At 48.5% G+C, this 16,315-nt stretch overlaps 2 protein-coding genes across 2 annotated transcripts; both read left to right on the forward strand.

The window, feature by feature from the left end:
• The first annotated feature begins 226 nt into the window (after positions 1–226).
• On the forward strand, positions 227–2,379 carry LOC4335804 (putative HVA22-like protein g). The gene is made up of 6 exons (XM_015777949.3): positions 227–397; positions 534–632; positions 975–1,031; positions 1,119–1,182; positions 1,454–1,660; positions 2,061–2,379. The coding sequence occupies exons 1-6, from the start codon at positions 366–368 to the stop codon at positions 2,178–2,180; spliced, it is 579 nt and encodes a 192-aa protein (XP_015633435.1). The 5' UTR covers positions 227–365; the 3' UTR covers positions 2,181–2,379.
• A 5,612-nt stretch (positions 2,380–7,991) lies between these two features.
• Positions 7,992–9,017, forward strand: LOC9269583 (copper transporter 6-like). Its single transcript, NM_001424301.1, has one exon. The coding sequence runs from the start codon at positions 8,212–8,214 to the stop codon at positions 8,764–8,766; it is 555 nt and encodes a 184-aa protein (NP_001411230.1). The 5' UTR covers positions 7,992–8,211; the 3' UTR covers positions 8,767–9,017.
• Positions 9,018–16,315: the final 7,298 nt, after the last annotated feature.

Below are 16,315 nucleotides of genomic sequence, written 5' to 3' on the forward strand. Positions count from 1 at the left end.
AATAGTGTCTTCATAATAGATGAAGAATAAATATGATTGGTAGAGAAGAGAAATGATGTATTTATTAATGGTCCACTTTAAGAAACCATGGGTTGTAGAGTGTAGTTTCTATTGTGATGTCTTATTGACATGGCACCATAGACACTACTTATATATACTATGGGTTGGGATTGCCCTAACCACCTGATTTGCCTTGTCCTCAGCTAACCACCTTGGGCAAGTAAGCGAGCAAGTCAGAAAGCCACCGAACAGAGCAAGGTCACTTCACGCCATTACCTTCTTCTCTCCAAGAACTCGAGTAGATTGGGCAGGAGATTAAGATCCTGGCCAGCTTCGTCTCCAAGAATTCGACGCTCTGGTTCAGGATGTCGGTGGAATTCCTGACGAAAGCGCTCACGTGAGTGTGCCCCCCCTCTTCCCGCTCGCCAATTCTCCCAATTCTGGTGGGGATTTCCGGTGCCGCCTCGCCGGCGCCATGGCCCATGTGCTATGGAGATTATTGATTCATCTGCTTGATTGTTGGGTGGGTGCAGGGCGCTGTTCGGGTATGCTATGCCGGCGTTGGAGTGCTTCAAGGCGATCGAGCAGCGGCCTGGTCGGACGGACCATCTCCGGTTTTGGTGCCAATATTGGTACTGACTACTGACTCAGAAACCCCTTAGCTTGGAGTAATTAGTTCATTTGGTGTGTTCAATTTGATCTCTGGGTGATAGGCTGATGCTTAGAATTCGTCGTAATTGAGTGAATTGGGTAAACCATACGGGGATTAATTTCTGCTATCTGGGTACAGTTAGCTGGATTAGAGCATTAGAATTGGTGCTAATATGTTACTGCATTGCTGTGGAATTCAGTACCAAATCCTCACTTTCACCTTTCTGAAGTGCTTTGAATATTGGGGATCTGAAACACCGTATCTACTGTTTGGAGATCTGAAACACCTTGCAAGAGTTGACCAATTTCAGCAAATCTTGCAGGATCATACTAGTAATCCTCGTCATATTCGATGATATCGCTGGTGTCCTCACCTCCAAGTAAGTAATAATCACACAACCACAACTCATCAGCTGTTCCTGTAATCTGCTCCCTGTAACCTGGCAATCCCCTTCATTGAATGACAGGATACCAATGTACTCTGAACTCAGACTCGCCTTCCTCGTCTACCTGTGGTACCCCCAGACAAGGGTATGTAATGCTATGTCTGCAACGCTTGGTCCAGCAACAAAGCTGCAGCTAACTGCATGTCCTGATCATTGTCTGAACTAAACAAGATTTGCCACAAAACTGCAGCTGCACATAACTGCATCTCCTAATCATATCTGAAATTCTGAACTAAAAACGAGATTTAATCTAATTTGCAACACTGAGTCCAGCAACAAATCTGCAGCTGCACAAAAAGTGCATCTCCTGACCACGTCTGAATTAAATAAGATTTTGCTTTGTCACTCTGAACCAGGGAACTGACATCGTGTACGACACCTTCCTGCGGCCGCTGGTGATGCAGTACCAGCCCAACATCGAGGAGCGGCTGCGCTACCTGCGTGCCAATGCCGGCGACATTCTCATCTTCTACCTCAAGAACTTCACCGATAGGGGCTACGATCTCTTCCTCCGGGGGATGGAGTACATCCGGTCCCAGACGTCACGAGGCTCAAGAACGAGGGTATGTTACCAGTTACTCTCTGTCCCATATCGTAAGGTGTTTTAGTTTTGTTCTAAGTTAAAATTCTCTAACTTTGATCAAATCTATAAGAAAATATATTAACATCTACTCTACCAAAGAACACTATCAAGACATATTTCATAGTGTATTTTAATGAAACTAATATGATATTGTAGATGTTAGCACTTTTTCTTTTACAATCTTGGTAAAGTTAGAAAAGTTTACCTAGCACAAAAGTAAAACACCTTACAATATGAAAACAGAGGAAGTAGTAGTACACATGTTGGGAACCATGGTCATCACAGGATTCCGGAAATGTAACAGTGCAGTCAAAGAATTCAGGATATGTAACAGTGCAGGTGTGTAACTATGTTGGCAATGGTTTGTTTCTGCTGTGCAGCGGTGGTTCTCGTTCGGAGGCGACCGGGCAGAGAGGTCGAGCTACGTTGATGATTATGTCGCCGGCGGTGGCGATCGGAGGAGCACGGCGAGGCACCGGCGACCCCGCGACGATTACTAACGGGCTGGACCGGCGCCATAGGGATTCAGTAGAGAGAGGTGCACAGGATTGGAAACTAGTTGATTAGGAGTGACAAAATTTAAAAGGCCCAAAGCAAAACTTCTCAAAAACATGATGTGTATATATATATAGACAGGTGATCACTGATCCATACTCTGGTATATATAGCTCCTCACAATTTGGCGTTGCAGGTTGGCTAGTTTGTTGGTTTTCCTGTTGTGATTTGTGCACCCGTCTTCGATAGACTACATGATTCATTTTTTGAAACCTAAGGCGAAACTTTGTTCCACTTTTATATTTAGAAGAAGAGAATTAACCCAGTTTATAAGGAAAACCGGGCCCAAAAACCACACAATTGCACGGTTAATTATAGGAAAACCGGCTGAAACCCACCGCTACACAACTGACAACGACGGCGGAGCCCAAAAGCAGGATGTCACCGCCAAGCTAAACACAAAAGCGATATAACAGCTCCCACATCGCAGAAGAGGTGTTATCGTTGCCGAGCTAGCCGCCCAAGCGACCCAACAGCGCCGACTTCACAACTGCAGCGACACTGAAGACACGAAAGTCGCCAAAGCGAAAAGCAGCTCCGACATCCAACAATAGACATCAGCCAAGCCATCGAGAAGCCACTTCCTTCACGCGGCCAGCACCCCACCAGAAGGAACGAAGTGGACCCAAGAAGACAAAGGCCTCACCGAGCACAAGGTATGAAAGCTTTTGAACCGAAAAAGACCATCAACGGTCGTCGATGCATTGGAACTTCTCCGAAGCGACGCCCCCAAGGAGGACACGACGTGTAACGCCGCCGTCGCTCGTCTGAAAGCCGGAACAAGGTTTTCATCTGGAGATTGTGGGGGATATGAAAGAATGCCATGACAATGCCTCCAAGAAGGGAAATGACGCCCACGAGCGCCGCCGTCGTCGAACCGGCCAAAGGCACGGCAAGGCTTTCGCCAGCATCTTCACATCACCCACACAAGCACCCCCACATTGACGGCCACAGAATAGTCCATGACGTCTCACAAGCACCCATACCTCAACCGTAACCAACGGCAAAGACGGACCCTTGGCCACCAACTCCTACAGCAAGCCGAAGCCTCCGCCCTCCCCCTAGCGTTCCCCACGACCAGAACAAGGTCCGGCCAAAGAAGGGAGGGAAACCGAAATGAGGGAGAAGACTCGGTCGGCAACGAGGAAGTCGCCACCGCGGACGTCAAGCCCAATTCCTGCTTCACGCCAGCATAAGCCATCGTCCCGCCAACTCCACATCCGCACATCGCCGCCCATCCGACGCGGAGGGGACGGATCCAGCCGCGGACGGCCAGATCCAGCTAGGACAGCGCAAGCCGGCTCGACGTAAGCGCCGCCGCAGCACCGTTGTCGTTGCGACCACCACGCCGCCACAGCCTCTGCCTGCGCAGCGCTAGCGCCGTGGCCCCGCGCGGACGACGCCGAGGCCAACGCCGCGACAGGCGCGAGCGAGCCGCCGCTGCCCGCCCACCGCGACGCCGCCCCTGCCTGTCGCCATCTCGAGCCCCGTCGCCGACTTCTCCCTGCCGCCAGCCGCCACCTCACCAGTGTTGTCCTCCGCTGCTCCTCGTTGCGCTGCACCGCTCTCCGCCGTCGCCGGCTGCCCCTCGCGCGCGAGCCAGCCTCCGCCGTCGCCGGCCACACCTCCGGGAACGCGGCCTCCCCCGCTGCCAGCCGTGCCTCCGCGAGCGCTGGCCTCCACCGCCGCGGCCGCGCCTCTGCGAGCGCCGGCGTCCACAGCCGCCGGCCGCCCCTCCGCGCTCCTTGCGCGCGCCGCATCCGCTCCTCTCCCCTCCGACTGCCGTCTCCGGCCGGATCCGGCGGGGGCAGCGCCGGATCCGCCGCCTCCACGCCGGGATGAGTCGCCGCCGCCGCGTCCTAGCCGAAGACGACGCGCCGCCCCATCGCCACCGTCGCCACCACCTCCCTCCCGCGGCCATCCTCCACCGCCGCCTATGCATCGCCGCGTCCCCTCGCCGGATCCGCTTCCAGGGGCGTCGGATCCGCCGCGCCCTTGCCGTCGCCGGCCGCCGGAGCCCCCCACCGTCGCGCGCCGCTCCGTCCTCCCGCGCTGAGGAAGAGCTTTGCCAGTTCTCTTGGCCCCGCCGCCGCCTTCCCGACTGGCCGCACGGCTTTCCGGCGGCGAGCTCCGGTGGCGGCGAGGTGGTTAGGGTGGGCGGGGGTGGCGGCGCGGGCGGCTAGGGTTTTGCCCCCGAGCCGCACGCGCGAGAGCGACGCGGAGGACCCCACTAACAAACTAGACTACATGATTCATGCGATGCAACCCCCACTAACAAACCTTTTGATCATTGTGATGAATACATAATGGAAACAAACCAAAGAATATTATACTGTTGATGATGGATAAAAAAATCAATACCATACTTGACGATGGATAAAAAAAGGGGATTTTTTTTTCATGAGACTCCACACAAGTGGCAAGCCATCCAATAAGACTCTCCACGAGTGACAGGTCATACAACTAGTTGGAGCAACCAGCTGCTATTTATAGATTTCGCATGCAAATCTATTCATCAAGAATACGCATGCAAATCTATTTGAAAGAATTATGGGAATAATAGATTTCGCATGCAAATCTATTCAAGAATTATGAGAATCAGTAACTAACTAGTGCTATTTATAGATTTCGCATGCGAATCTATGCAAGAACTCATAGGAATATTTGACTAACTAATTAATAAGTTAACGCTGGATATTCCTCCTCGACCTGATCAACCTGTTTCACGCCGATGATGCCGGCCACGAACCCTAGGCAAGGGCAGACGTACCTCTTGACGAAGCGGTATACCGCGCCGCCGCGCCGGGTCCCGAGCGGCCCCGGCGATCGCCGGCGGTGGAGCGCGGGGTGGGGCCTCGCGTACAGCCGCGACGTCGCGCGCAGGAGCGGGTCGCTGATGCCGGCCTTCGGCGGCCGGCGGGAGCTCTCCTCGAACTCCTGCGAGCCGATCACGTCCTCGAAGCTCACGTAGCCGGGCGTCGTGTGGCACCGCTTGAAGTAGGCGTCGTGCGCGGCGGCGGCGGCGGCGTGCACCAGGTCGTCGTAGGAGTGCAGCCGCCGCGAGATGGGCGGCAACCGCGCCTCCGCCCCCGCCGGCGCGGCCCCGGAGGAGGAGAAGTTGTCGCTGCCATTGCTGTCGCTGGTGGCGGCGGCGCTGGTGGAGTGGTGGGAGAGGAGGGGCTGCGAGTAGGATGCGCGCATGGAGAAAACTGGGGCGACGTACGAGACTTACGAGTAGCCGATCGAGGGAGAGATTATAAGAAAGAAAGTGGTTAAAAGATGGAGGGCGGTATTAGGGTTTGATTATGAGAGAGCATCACACCCAACTCGTATTCGGTGAAGGGGGCGTAGAAACGTATTCGGTAAAGGGGCCGTAGAAATAGTGTATACAGTTATACGCACCCGGTTTGCCGCGCGCCGTCCAGAGAAGATTGAAACTCAAAATCGATTGAACTCACTCAACTCAACCCAAAAGATGATTGTAAATAGATGTCAAATCGAAATAGCTAGGTTTCACCAATCATCCGCGGACGGTTTGAGGAAGCATCGATCTCCATCGAGGACTCGTGCGGAGCTCGCCGCCGTCGAGCCGTCCAGGTGCTCAGTTTGCTGCTGCCGCGGTTGACGAGGTCGCGCTAGGATTGGGAGTTTGAGAGGCTGGCTGGAGAGCCCGGATGGCCGGATCTAACTAATGAATTGTTATGGGCTTTGGGGCTGAGAGATACATGGGCTGCAGGCCGAACCAACCTGTGGGCTGAGCAGCTAGCGGAGGCGCTTCCGCTTCGGTTCGTTTGCGGCCTGGAAACCGCGCCGAACAGGCTACTGGGCGAAGTGGCCAACACCTAAAACTGGATTTAAAAGAAAAATAAAGCCAAGCATAACAATACTAGTATTTAGATTCGGTGTAATGGATCAATTTACGGTGAATTTTGGATTTTTACTCTGTTCGGTAGAAACTGGTAGTAATATACCTTAGGATTTAATTTGTCAAATACTTTTACTTATGTTATGGTGGGTTTACACTCGTCCCTTGCTAATATCTTCCATAGTTGGCTTGGTGGTTTACAACGTAGAATAAATGTTAACTTTTTATAGGTGCCGTAGCTTTGTGTTGGACGGTAAGACTTTGTAGTAATGATATAATCTTCAATGGCTTAAGTACTAACTCCCCTCTTTGTAGGTAATTTTCAGGTGAACCCACTGCGCTAGTGGTCATTGTTGCTTAACGAGGAGAATAGCGATGTGGTTAAACACATGCACAAGTTACCGGAGGCTAGAGTTTGGGATTTCTTTTCCAGATTTGCGTGGAACTTGAGTAAGCGGTTGGAGACCTAGTATCCACTTTTGTCATCTTTTGTTAGTTGGCTTCTATTCACGAGACGACTTCGTTGTGAGGTGTTGTAGTCTAAGTACCCTTGTTTTATTTGGTCGGTGGTGTTGTTCTTATGCAAGGTGTGATGCTAAGTACTATTGACAATGTATGTTTGGCTATGTACGTATAGTTTGGATGTAGAGGATAGGTTTTTAATCATTTTTTTAAAAATAAATTGACATTTTCTCCCTCTACATGTTTATCTATGTTTTGTTAGTATTGTTGTATTGCTCTCACTAAGCCTAGATGCTCGCTAGATATAATGTATTTTTGCTTACTTGTACTCCCCTCCGTACGTTCAAATTTTTTTTATGAGATAGAACACAACCTATATACAATAGGATGTGTTCCATCCAATCGAACAATTATATTTTGAAACGGAGAAATTGTAAGAATTACAAGTTGTCCTAGCATATCTGCACTCTTCCATCCATCCCAAAATAAATAAAAGAAAACTTTTGCAAAACCATAAACAGAGTAAAACGGACCGAGACGAGAATAAGCCAGCGGAGCACACGCGCAACAAGACAATTTTTTTGTTTGGCATTCCTATCAAAATATTCCCAACATAGCATAGCTTCTAGTGGAAACTGTGAACCACTGAACCACCACCATAGACGATAGCGTTTGTAGCTTGCTTGCAACGGACAAACCAATTAAATACCCCCTCCGTAACCGCGAGATTCTAAGTTTTCAACGAAGGCTGTATTTAGTTCCATGTCAAAATTAAAAGTTTGAAAAAATTAGAACGATGTGACAGAAAAGTTGGAAGTTTGTGTGTAGAAAAGTTCGATGTGACGAAAAAGTTAAAAATTCGAAGAAAAAAGTTAGAATCTAAATAGGGCCAAAGCGAGAAAGCTTCCTTGCAAATCCTGGCTGTGTGCATATGTATCAGTACTTCCTTCGTCTCAGTAAGTTAATTTTTTTTTATTTTTTTTATTTATTCCAAAATAAATTTATTTTAAAAGTAATAATTGTATCAAAATTGATGAAAGTAGAAAATAATTATATTGAAAATAGATAAATGAGAAATAGTTGCATTGACATTGATAAAACAAAGGTATTTTAGTTTTTTATTGATGATATGTGAAAGAAGATACTTTCTCCGTTAAAAAAATAAATCTAAAACGGGATGTGACACATTCTGTACAATAAATATGAACAAAGATATATATTTAGATTTATACTAGCACACTGCACACGACACACACACCAGCAACGGGGGCACACGACACACACACACCAGCAACGGGGATTAGAAGTTGACACGACTGTCTATCTGGAATCCTAGCTGTGCTGCGGTAGCAACTGTCCTCAGATGCTGATACTCCCTGATAGCCATAGCCACGACGCGATGGGGTCCCCATCCATCCTCCCCTCCTGCTCGGTTGTTTTCGCTTCAGGTTCAGTGCAGTCACGAGCGCGGACGCCCCCAAAAAACTCGCCACGCTGTGTGCGCGCGCGCCCACCGCGATCCCCCTGATCCCATTAACGTTTCACCCGCGCGCGCCCACCTGCCGCTGCAATATATTTCGCCGCGCCCCGCGCCACGCCACGCCACGCCACCTTGCGCGCGCGCGCGCACACACACCCCAGCAGCAGAGATGAGGGGGATGGGCGACGACGGGATGGGGCCGATGGCGATGGCGCCGCCGCGTTCCGGCCACGCCACGGCGGCGGCACCGCCGCCGCCGCAGCACAAGATGGCGATGATGATGCACATGACCTTCTTCTGGAGCGACCGCGCGGTGGTCCTGATCCGGGGCTGGCCCGGGGAGCGCGGCGCCGGGATGTACGCCCTCTGCCTCCTCTTCGTGCTCGCGCTCGCCGCGCTCACCGAGGGGCTCTCCGTGCTCTCGCGCCGCCTCGCCCGCCGCGGCGGCGGCGCCGCCTCCTCGGATGGCGGCCGCCCGGCGCCGGCGCCGGCGTCGTCCGCGGCGCTGCTGACCGCGGTGCACGCGGCCAGGATGGGGATGGCGTACCTGGTGATGCTGGCCGTCATGTCGTTCAACGTCGGGGTGCTCCTCGCCGCTGTCGCCGGCCACGCCCTCGGGTTCCTCCTCGCGCGGAGCAGGGTGCGGCCGGCCGCCCGTGACGGCGGCGGCGGCGTGGCCTGTGAGCACGGTGGCCTCCCTCCCGCGGATGGATCCAAGACTTAGTCCCCATCGATTCCGTTAAACGAGTATGTCCAAGCGCCTTAGCCAGTAGACACTATGCACTGTATCGGATCCAATGTGAAAATTTACCTTGGATATCTCGCTAAAATAATTGTATTTTGTCGACTTGCTTGATATCTGTTCCCGTGCAGTCTTCTCTAGTCGTTTTTCGTTTGTACTCCTATGTTTCAAGATGGAATGATACTACTACTAGCTAGTATTGATGTGAGTTCTCTACTATGCTAACTTTAGATGAACCAATGATTTGTTAGTACTCTCCTTCCAAAAATATCCTTTTTTTAAATGGAATCCTTCCAAAAATATTAGATTTATTTCATATTTTGAATTAGCTACATTTGTAGTTTTCATGTATTTAAAACTTAAATGAATAGATAAATTAAATGATTAATCGGAACCCGATGAGTCATCTTAATATTCATTGGCTGCGTACATGCATACACTAATTGATCTTTGTTACACCTTATCTCCACTTAAATTATTATTATTTAAATCCTTCACCCTTAAGATTTCTAATTGTATTGGGTGCATATATTGTATTTATTAGAGTGATAAAGATGATAATAATTGTTTTTGTTCTTTCGATTAAATGTAGCTGTGTCTTATATTCGTTTCATATGTTGATGAAACCAACCCTCTAGTATATGTTTCATGCTCATGGTAACATATACTAGGGTATTCTTTTTAAATTCCTATTTTGTGATAGTGTTGTCATCAATCACCAAAAAGGGGGAGATTGAAAGATCTATGCACTAGAATTGCCTTGTAAGGGGAGATTGGAATATCTATGATCCTAAGAGCGCGGTGATTGTTTTGGTGATTAATGACAACCCATTGTTGGAACTAACTATTTCCATGAGTTGGTGAGATTAGGTTAAGTTTCAGCATCAAGTTAAAAGATTGAAGCTAGAAGATGGACATTATACCTTGATGAGGAGCAAGTGAAGGCATTGATGATGCGGGGTATGAAATGGCTATCTATGGCAAACCGGTGAAGAGAAAGCAAGGCTCGGCTAGAAGATGGACATTATACCTTGATGAGGAGCAAGTGAAGACATTGATGATGCGGGGTATGAAGTGGCTATTTATGGCAAAACGGTGAAGGGCAAGCAAGGCTCGGCTACAATGGACCATGTGGGGGGTGAAGGGCAAGCAAGAGGCTTGGCGCCGATGGACTGAATCCGGTGGTGAAGGGCGAGTGAAGGCTTTGTCATGATGGTCATGATGGACCGTATGAGGCCATTTGAAGCTATGAGTAATCCGTATCAATTATAAGAAGACCGCAAGATGGAATGCCGAGGATCAAGAGGATGTGGTTCTTCGATGAACATCAAGTCAAAATCCAAAGTGGGCATTGATCAAGGCAAAGGTATAATTGATTTGGGACTAATATGCTTAATGAGTGTAGGTGAGAATAGTCCCAATAGTGAAATGGTGTTGACATAGACAACCCTCAAGGTGAAGCAAGAAGATGTTCCTAGTGGTGTATTAGTCCCAGGTTGCTTAGGAGTGGGCTAGGATGCTTGGAGATCCCCCAAAACATCAAAATCAAAGTGGCGAGAAGACTCGGAGCCGAGTTAGACTAGTTTACTTTTTCGCTTTGAGTTTAGGAAAAACCGTACTATTAAAAGGGGTTCCAAGTATGGTTCTAAGATAACACAAGTGCTCTTAGTGGTGTCCAAGTGTTGAAATATTTTTAGGAGCTGTTTTTGAAAATGACTCTACTCGGGACAGAGAGTCCCACCCGGAGGTTCTGTCCGGAACTTCCTGGCGCCGAGGTGAGGTTGAAAATTTTCCTAAGTGTTGCCCGGAAGTTCCTGGCACCCAGGTCCGGAACCTCCTGGCAACCCTCCAGTTCAAATATGTGAGTAACGGCTAGATGACGTCACCTAACCGTTATATATAGCCAACTCGACCCCAGCTCATTCTTTGGCCATTCCACTTTAGTTCTTGTGTTCCCTAGCTTGTTCTAGCCTCTCCCAATGTGATTTTGCTTCCTCCACCCAAATCTTGTGCACTTATTGAGTGAGAGAGTGAATTTGAGGGTGGTGGTGAGGATTGGAGAAGGTTTTGAAGGCTAGGATGACTTGAGCACTTGGTGTATCTCGTTGGGCTATCACTTGAAGCTTGTTACTCTTGGAGGGTGACCTCCTAGACGGTTAGGTGTCGCCCGCAAGTTTCCAACAAGGTTGTGGATTGACCCGGGCAAGTTTGTGAGAGCGTTATTCCACCTCCGAAAGAAAACAGAGGTGAGGTTTAGGAGGTCGTCTTGGTAGAGCAAGCCTCACTTGTGGTGTTCTTTTGGTGTTTAAGTTGGGGATCTTAGTGGTCACTTGAAACCAAAGAGAAGTACCTAGGGGTGTTGGCTTGAAGACCGGAGACCTCTTCCTAGGCCTTTTCTTGGCGAGGCAAGGTGTTAATCAAGACCCGGCTCTTTGGAGCTCCTCAACAGAGACATAGGATTCTCGGTGGAGAATCCGAACTTCGGGAAACAAATCATTTGTCTCCTCTCACTCTCTTTATCTTTGTGATTGTGATGCTTATCTCCTTATTTGCCTAGTTGTGCTATCATGTCTCCCATTGTATGATCACTTGTGATATCTTGTGTATTTTCATGTGTATTACTCTTGTTTGAGACATGTTGTACCTCTCTATGGTTTAGGCTTCCTTGTGATTTAATTTACTTGTTGTGAGGTGCTTGAAATAGCAATTCACAACTGCCCGGAAGTTCCTTGGAAGAAAGAGAGGAAGTTGAGCAAGAATGAGGATCTTGCTCATAAGTTCTTCAAATCCACCAAAGAGGGACACTTTGCCTCAAGTTGTCCTTGCAAGATTGATGATGAAGCCACACTTCCAAGAAAGACATCAAGAATCAACAAAAGGAAGTGCTACGGTTGCAATGAGAAGGGGCATGAAATCGGATTTTGTCCGCACAAGAAGGATGATCATTGCAATCAATCAAGCAAGAGGCAAACCGGTAACAAGCAAGTCAAGAAGCAAGATAAAAGCAAAACTCAACTTTCCTACAATTGCCGGGTAAAGAGACATATTGGTAAAAATTGTCCCATTGGTAACATTCCTAAGCCAAACCTCTCATTTCATCACAATTTGCTTAGGAAGGCCAAAAATGGCACTTGTGCCACTAGGGTGATTAGTTCGCTACATGCTAGCACAAAGGCCATTTGGGTGCCGAAATCTCTTGTGACTAACTTCCATGGACCCAACATTATTTGGTGAGGCAAGGTGTTAATCAAGACCCGGCTCTTTGGAGCTCCTCAACGGAGATATAGGATTCTCGGTGGAGAATCCGAACTTCGGGAAACAAATCGTTTGTCTCCTCTCACTCTCTTTATCTTTGTGATTGTGATGCTTATCTCTTTATTTGCCTAGTTGTTCTATCATGTCTCCCATTGTATGATCACTTGTGCTATCTTGTGTATCTTCATGTGTATTACTCTTGTTTGAGACATGTTGTACCTCTCTATAGTTTAGGCTTCCTTGTGATTTAATTTACTTGTTGTGAGGTGTTTGAAATAGCAATTTACAACTGCCCGGAAGTTCCTAGGAAGAACCCCGGAAGTTCCGGGCAGCTTTCTCTGCTTGTGAGAAAAAGCTGCCAGGAAGTTCCGGACCTTTTGCCAAGAAGTTCTGGGCCCTGATTTTAACCGCTACGATTTGAAGTAAATTTTAGGTGCGCCTATTCACCTCCCCTCTAGGCGACATCAAGGCCCTTTCGGTAAGCAACTATTGTATGATTGGCTATTAGAGCAAGGTTAATAGTATAGCCAACTACTAGCTCAAATTCATCTATAGCCAATCTAATAGCTAATTTATACAATAGTTGCTTACTATACTATTAGTATATGGTCCTACTTGTCATACACACATTGCGTCTTGGAGTCCGTGCTGCAGCTGGCTACATCTCTCTCATCTTTTATCTCATTAAAATATGTTTGTAGCTGGCTAATAGTTTGTTATTGTACCTGCTCTTATATTGACTATATATGATTTGGAGTTAGTAGTGTGCTATACTATTAAACTTGCTCAAATTGTTTTTCGGGTCAGAAAAGAAGCTTCGGATCATTAATCTTTCATGTAAAAATCATGTAAAGAAATACCGCTAAGGTCTATTCAACCGGGCATCAACCATGTGGAGGTCTGAAAATATGAAAACGACCTTGCAGGGTGGCACCGTGGCATGTGTGGAGGTAGCACTGTGGCAGCGGCAACTACCTGTGCTGTGCATCTCTCTGACTCTGTGTGGTGGCGAAGATTTGGAAAGGCAGCAGGAAGAATCTTGCAAGATCATTGGGTCCCGTTCTTTTCTCTAAGCAAAAGTTGAAAAGATTTTCGTGGCACGCTTTTTATATGAAAGTTAAACCGTATACTTCGTACAAAAATTTTATATATGAAAGTTGTTTTAAAATATCATATAAATCTAGTTTTCAAGTTTGTAATAATTAAAACTCAATCATACGTTAATACCACCTTATTTTGCATATAAAACTTAATTTTTATTTTTATTTTTATCTTCAGAAGAAAAAAAACACCATCTAAAAATCGAGCGTCCAGAACCTCTTATTAAAAAAAGGGGACGAAACAGAGGGTTAAAAAAAAAAGCTTATCAGGCCTATTAGCAGTGGCAGCAGGGATGAAAAAGGGATGCTTACAAGAAACAGTAGCATCTTTCATCTCTTCTGAAACGACGGATTGTCAGGACCATATTTATCAATTTAGCTATTTAGTAAAAATAGCAATATGATGTTAAATAGAAAATTAAAAATTTATAAATAGGTAGAACCAGAAACGGTAAAAAATAATACCACTCATATGGAAATGGTGCTCGGTCGACCCGGAATTTCCGTGACTGTTTTCATCCCCAGTGGCAAAAAGGGAACAAGAAAAAAAATTAATTTGATTTTTTTCATATAGTTTGTAGATTAGCAATTGAAAAAAAAAATACTACAGTTTTAGTTGAACTGAGCAGATTATTGGCTATGTATTGGTCGCAAACTTGCTTCTCATTTACCATTCTTAAGAGCCCCACCGACCGCTCCCTTCTCCATCTCTGATGAGTATGTCGCTATTGATGCATCTTCTCCAATTGTCTCCAAGTACGACACAATCCCCCTTCTCCTTCGTCTCCGATGGTTCATGCCATTGCCGCCTGCTTCCTAACAACATGACCTTCTTTGTTTCCGCGGTTGATCCTATGCACTACTCTCGTTCATCCCTAAGCCTCTGGTGCTAACGCTTCTGTCTTTCCCTCACCGGCCCACCGTCTCTGCCACTCATTGCTATTCCTCCATCCCTCTAAACCTGCTCTCATCGAAGTCCTCGCCATCTCCCTCATTGACGCCTCCACCTCTTGGCAGGCCATGGATTTTGATCCAATGACATCCATTAGTGGATTCAGAATAGCAAAGCATAAAATTAAAACCGTTTATCATGTTGTCTATTCGTAAACTTATGCGTGAAGATTGATGAACTGAACCAAATGTGAAAACCCCATATACAAGACTACAAATTACAGCACTATTTTTTTTTTTTGAAAATCCCTGATATGACTATGCCTATAGAAAATCCTATGACGTAAATATGAGGTGGCTTTGCAGTATTGAGACTCTGAACAGAACCTCTCTCAAAGAAAGAACTAAAATACGTACTTCAAGAGAACTCGATTGAATCATGGCCCAAGGCCCAAAGCCCAGTCGACGCACATAAAATCCAATCTCTCCCGGTTGACGGACCGATCCCCAGTGGAAAAAGTCTTTGACTGCTTCCACTATCGCCCGAGTATGATTTATTTCCTCCAACCACAAAACCGGTATATCGACTTCTCTAACTATTAAAACCGGTGCAAACAATATCCCTCGGTAGTTTTGGAGGTGGGTTTGGCTGATGTGGTGGTATTGACTAAGTCTTTCTCCTACGTGGCGCTTACGTGGCATTAAAATAAAAACAAAAATAAAAAATATGTGGGATCCATATGTCATTAAAAAACAATTATAGGACCCACTGATATGTGGGACCCACCTGTCATCCTCCCTCTTCTTCCCTCTTCCTGCCCCTCTCTCCCTTGTCTCTCTCTCCTCCCCGGCCTTTCTCTCCTCGGGAAGACGACGGTGTGGAGAGGCGGTGGGGAGCGGCGGCGAACGAGGGCGGCGCGGGAGAGGAGGTGGACGAGGAGGTAGTAGGCGCGGAGGGAGTGGGGGATCGACGACGACGGCGACGAGGAGGCGGCCCAGTAGAAGAAGGTGAGCGCATTCCTAGCAACGAGCTCCGGGGAGGAGGAGGAGTGGCGGTGCTTGGCAAGGGAGAGGAGGACGACGTCGACTTGGTCGGCAGTGGGGAAGGCGGTGGAGAGCGCCTCCCATGTCGCTCTCGGATGGTGCGCGAGGTAATGGGAGATGCGCTGAGGCGTCGTGGCGGCGGCGACAACGATAGCGCACGGGGGAGGAACTCACCGGCCGTCCGCGCGCGGGGGAGTGGCTCGCCGGCCGTCCGCGCGCAGGGGAGGTGCTCTCCGGCCGTTGGCGCATGGGGAAGGCGCTCGCTGGCCGTCCGCGCATGGGGAGGGGCTCGCCAACCGTCCACGCACGGGAGATAGGCTCGCCGGCCGTCCACGAACTGGGGAGAGGCTCGCCAGCCATCCGCGCGTGGGGGAGAGGCTCGCCGGGCGTCTGTGCGCAGGGGAGGGGTTGGAGCTCGCCGGTGGTAGGGAGCGGCGGTGGGGGCGGCTGTCGGGAGCGGCGGCGGCGTCCGTGGCCATGGGCAACAGCGACCACGACACCACCAGCAAGGCCGGCCTACACGAGCAGACCACTGGCTGCTTCCCGTCGACCAGGCCGCTGCCGCTCCCTTCCTCTGTCCCCACCGCCACCGCCGCCACTCCCCACCGCCGCTCCGGCCGGGGTGAAGAGAAACGCTGGGGGAGAGAGGGAAGGAGGGAGGAGGAAGAAGGGAAGCCGGGAAGGAGCTAGAGGGAGGATGACATGTGGGTCTCACATATCAATGGATCCCACAATATAATTTTTTGTGTGAGTGACATGTAGGTCCTACCTTTTTTTTATTTTTATTCTAATGCCACATAAGCGCCACGTAGAACAAAGACTTGGTCAATACCGCCACGTAGGCGCCACGTCAGCTAAAATCACCGAGGGATATAATTTGCACCGGTTTTGATAGTTGGAGGAGTCAATTTACCTGGTTTTGTGGTTAAAGGATATGAATCATACTCGGAGCTATAGTTGAGGGAGTCAAAGTATATTTTTCCATCCCAATTGTCCCACCCACCTGATACTACCATCACGCGACGCGACGCCCCACGGCCGGCGGCGGCGCGAATCGCCTACCGCCCGCTGCACAGGGGCACTAGACACACATGGGCTGATGGGCACATGACTTAGCCCAGCATTCTCGCTTACATATCTTATGTTGTTTTTTTTATTAAGACGTGGATTTTACCAAGGATTTTATTAGTATGTTTTCTAAACCGCTAAACAATATGTTTTTCAAAAAATTATATAAAAAT

This window comes from Oryza sativa, chromosome 4 (assembly GCF_034140825.1).
Source record: "Oryza sativa Japonica Group chromosome 4, ASM3414082v1".
Lineage (NCBI taxonomy): Eukaryota > Viridiplantae > Streptophyta > Magnoliopsida > Poales > Poaceae > Oryza > Oryza sativa.

What these genes read in the sequence shown, in the direction of transcription:
- LOC4335804 (XM_015777949.3), top strand. Translation starts at nt 366, where the DNA reads ATGTCGGTGGAATTCCTGACGAAAGCGCTCAC. An exon ending in CGGTTTTGGTGCCAATATTG is followed by an intron (nt 633 to 974) that starts GTACTGACTACT and finishes CAAATCTTGCAG; the next exon opens with GATCATACTAGTAATCCTCG. An exon ending in CACGAGGCTCAAGAACGAGG is followed by an intron (nt 1,661 to 2,060) that starts GTATGTTACCAG and finishes TCTGCTGTGCAG; the next exon opens with CGGTGGTTCTCGTTCGGAGG.
- LOC9269583 (NM_001424301.1), top strand. Translation starts at nt 8,212, where the DNA reads ATGAGGGGGATGGGCGACGACGGGATGGGGCCGATGGCGATGGCGCCG.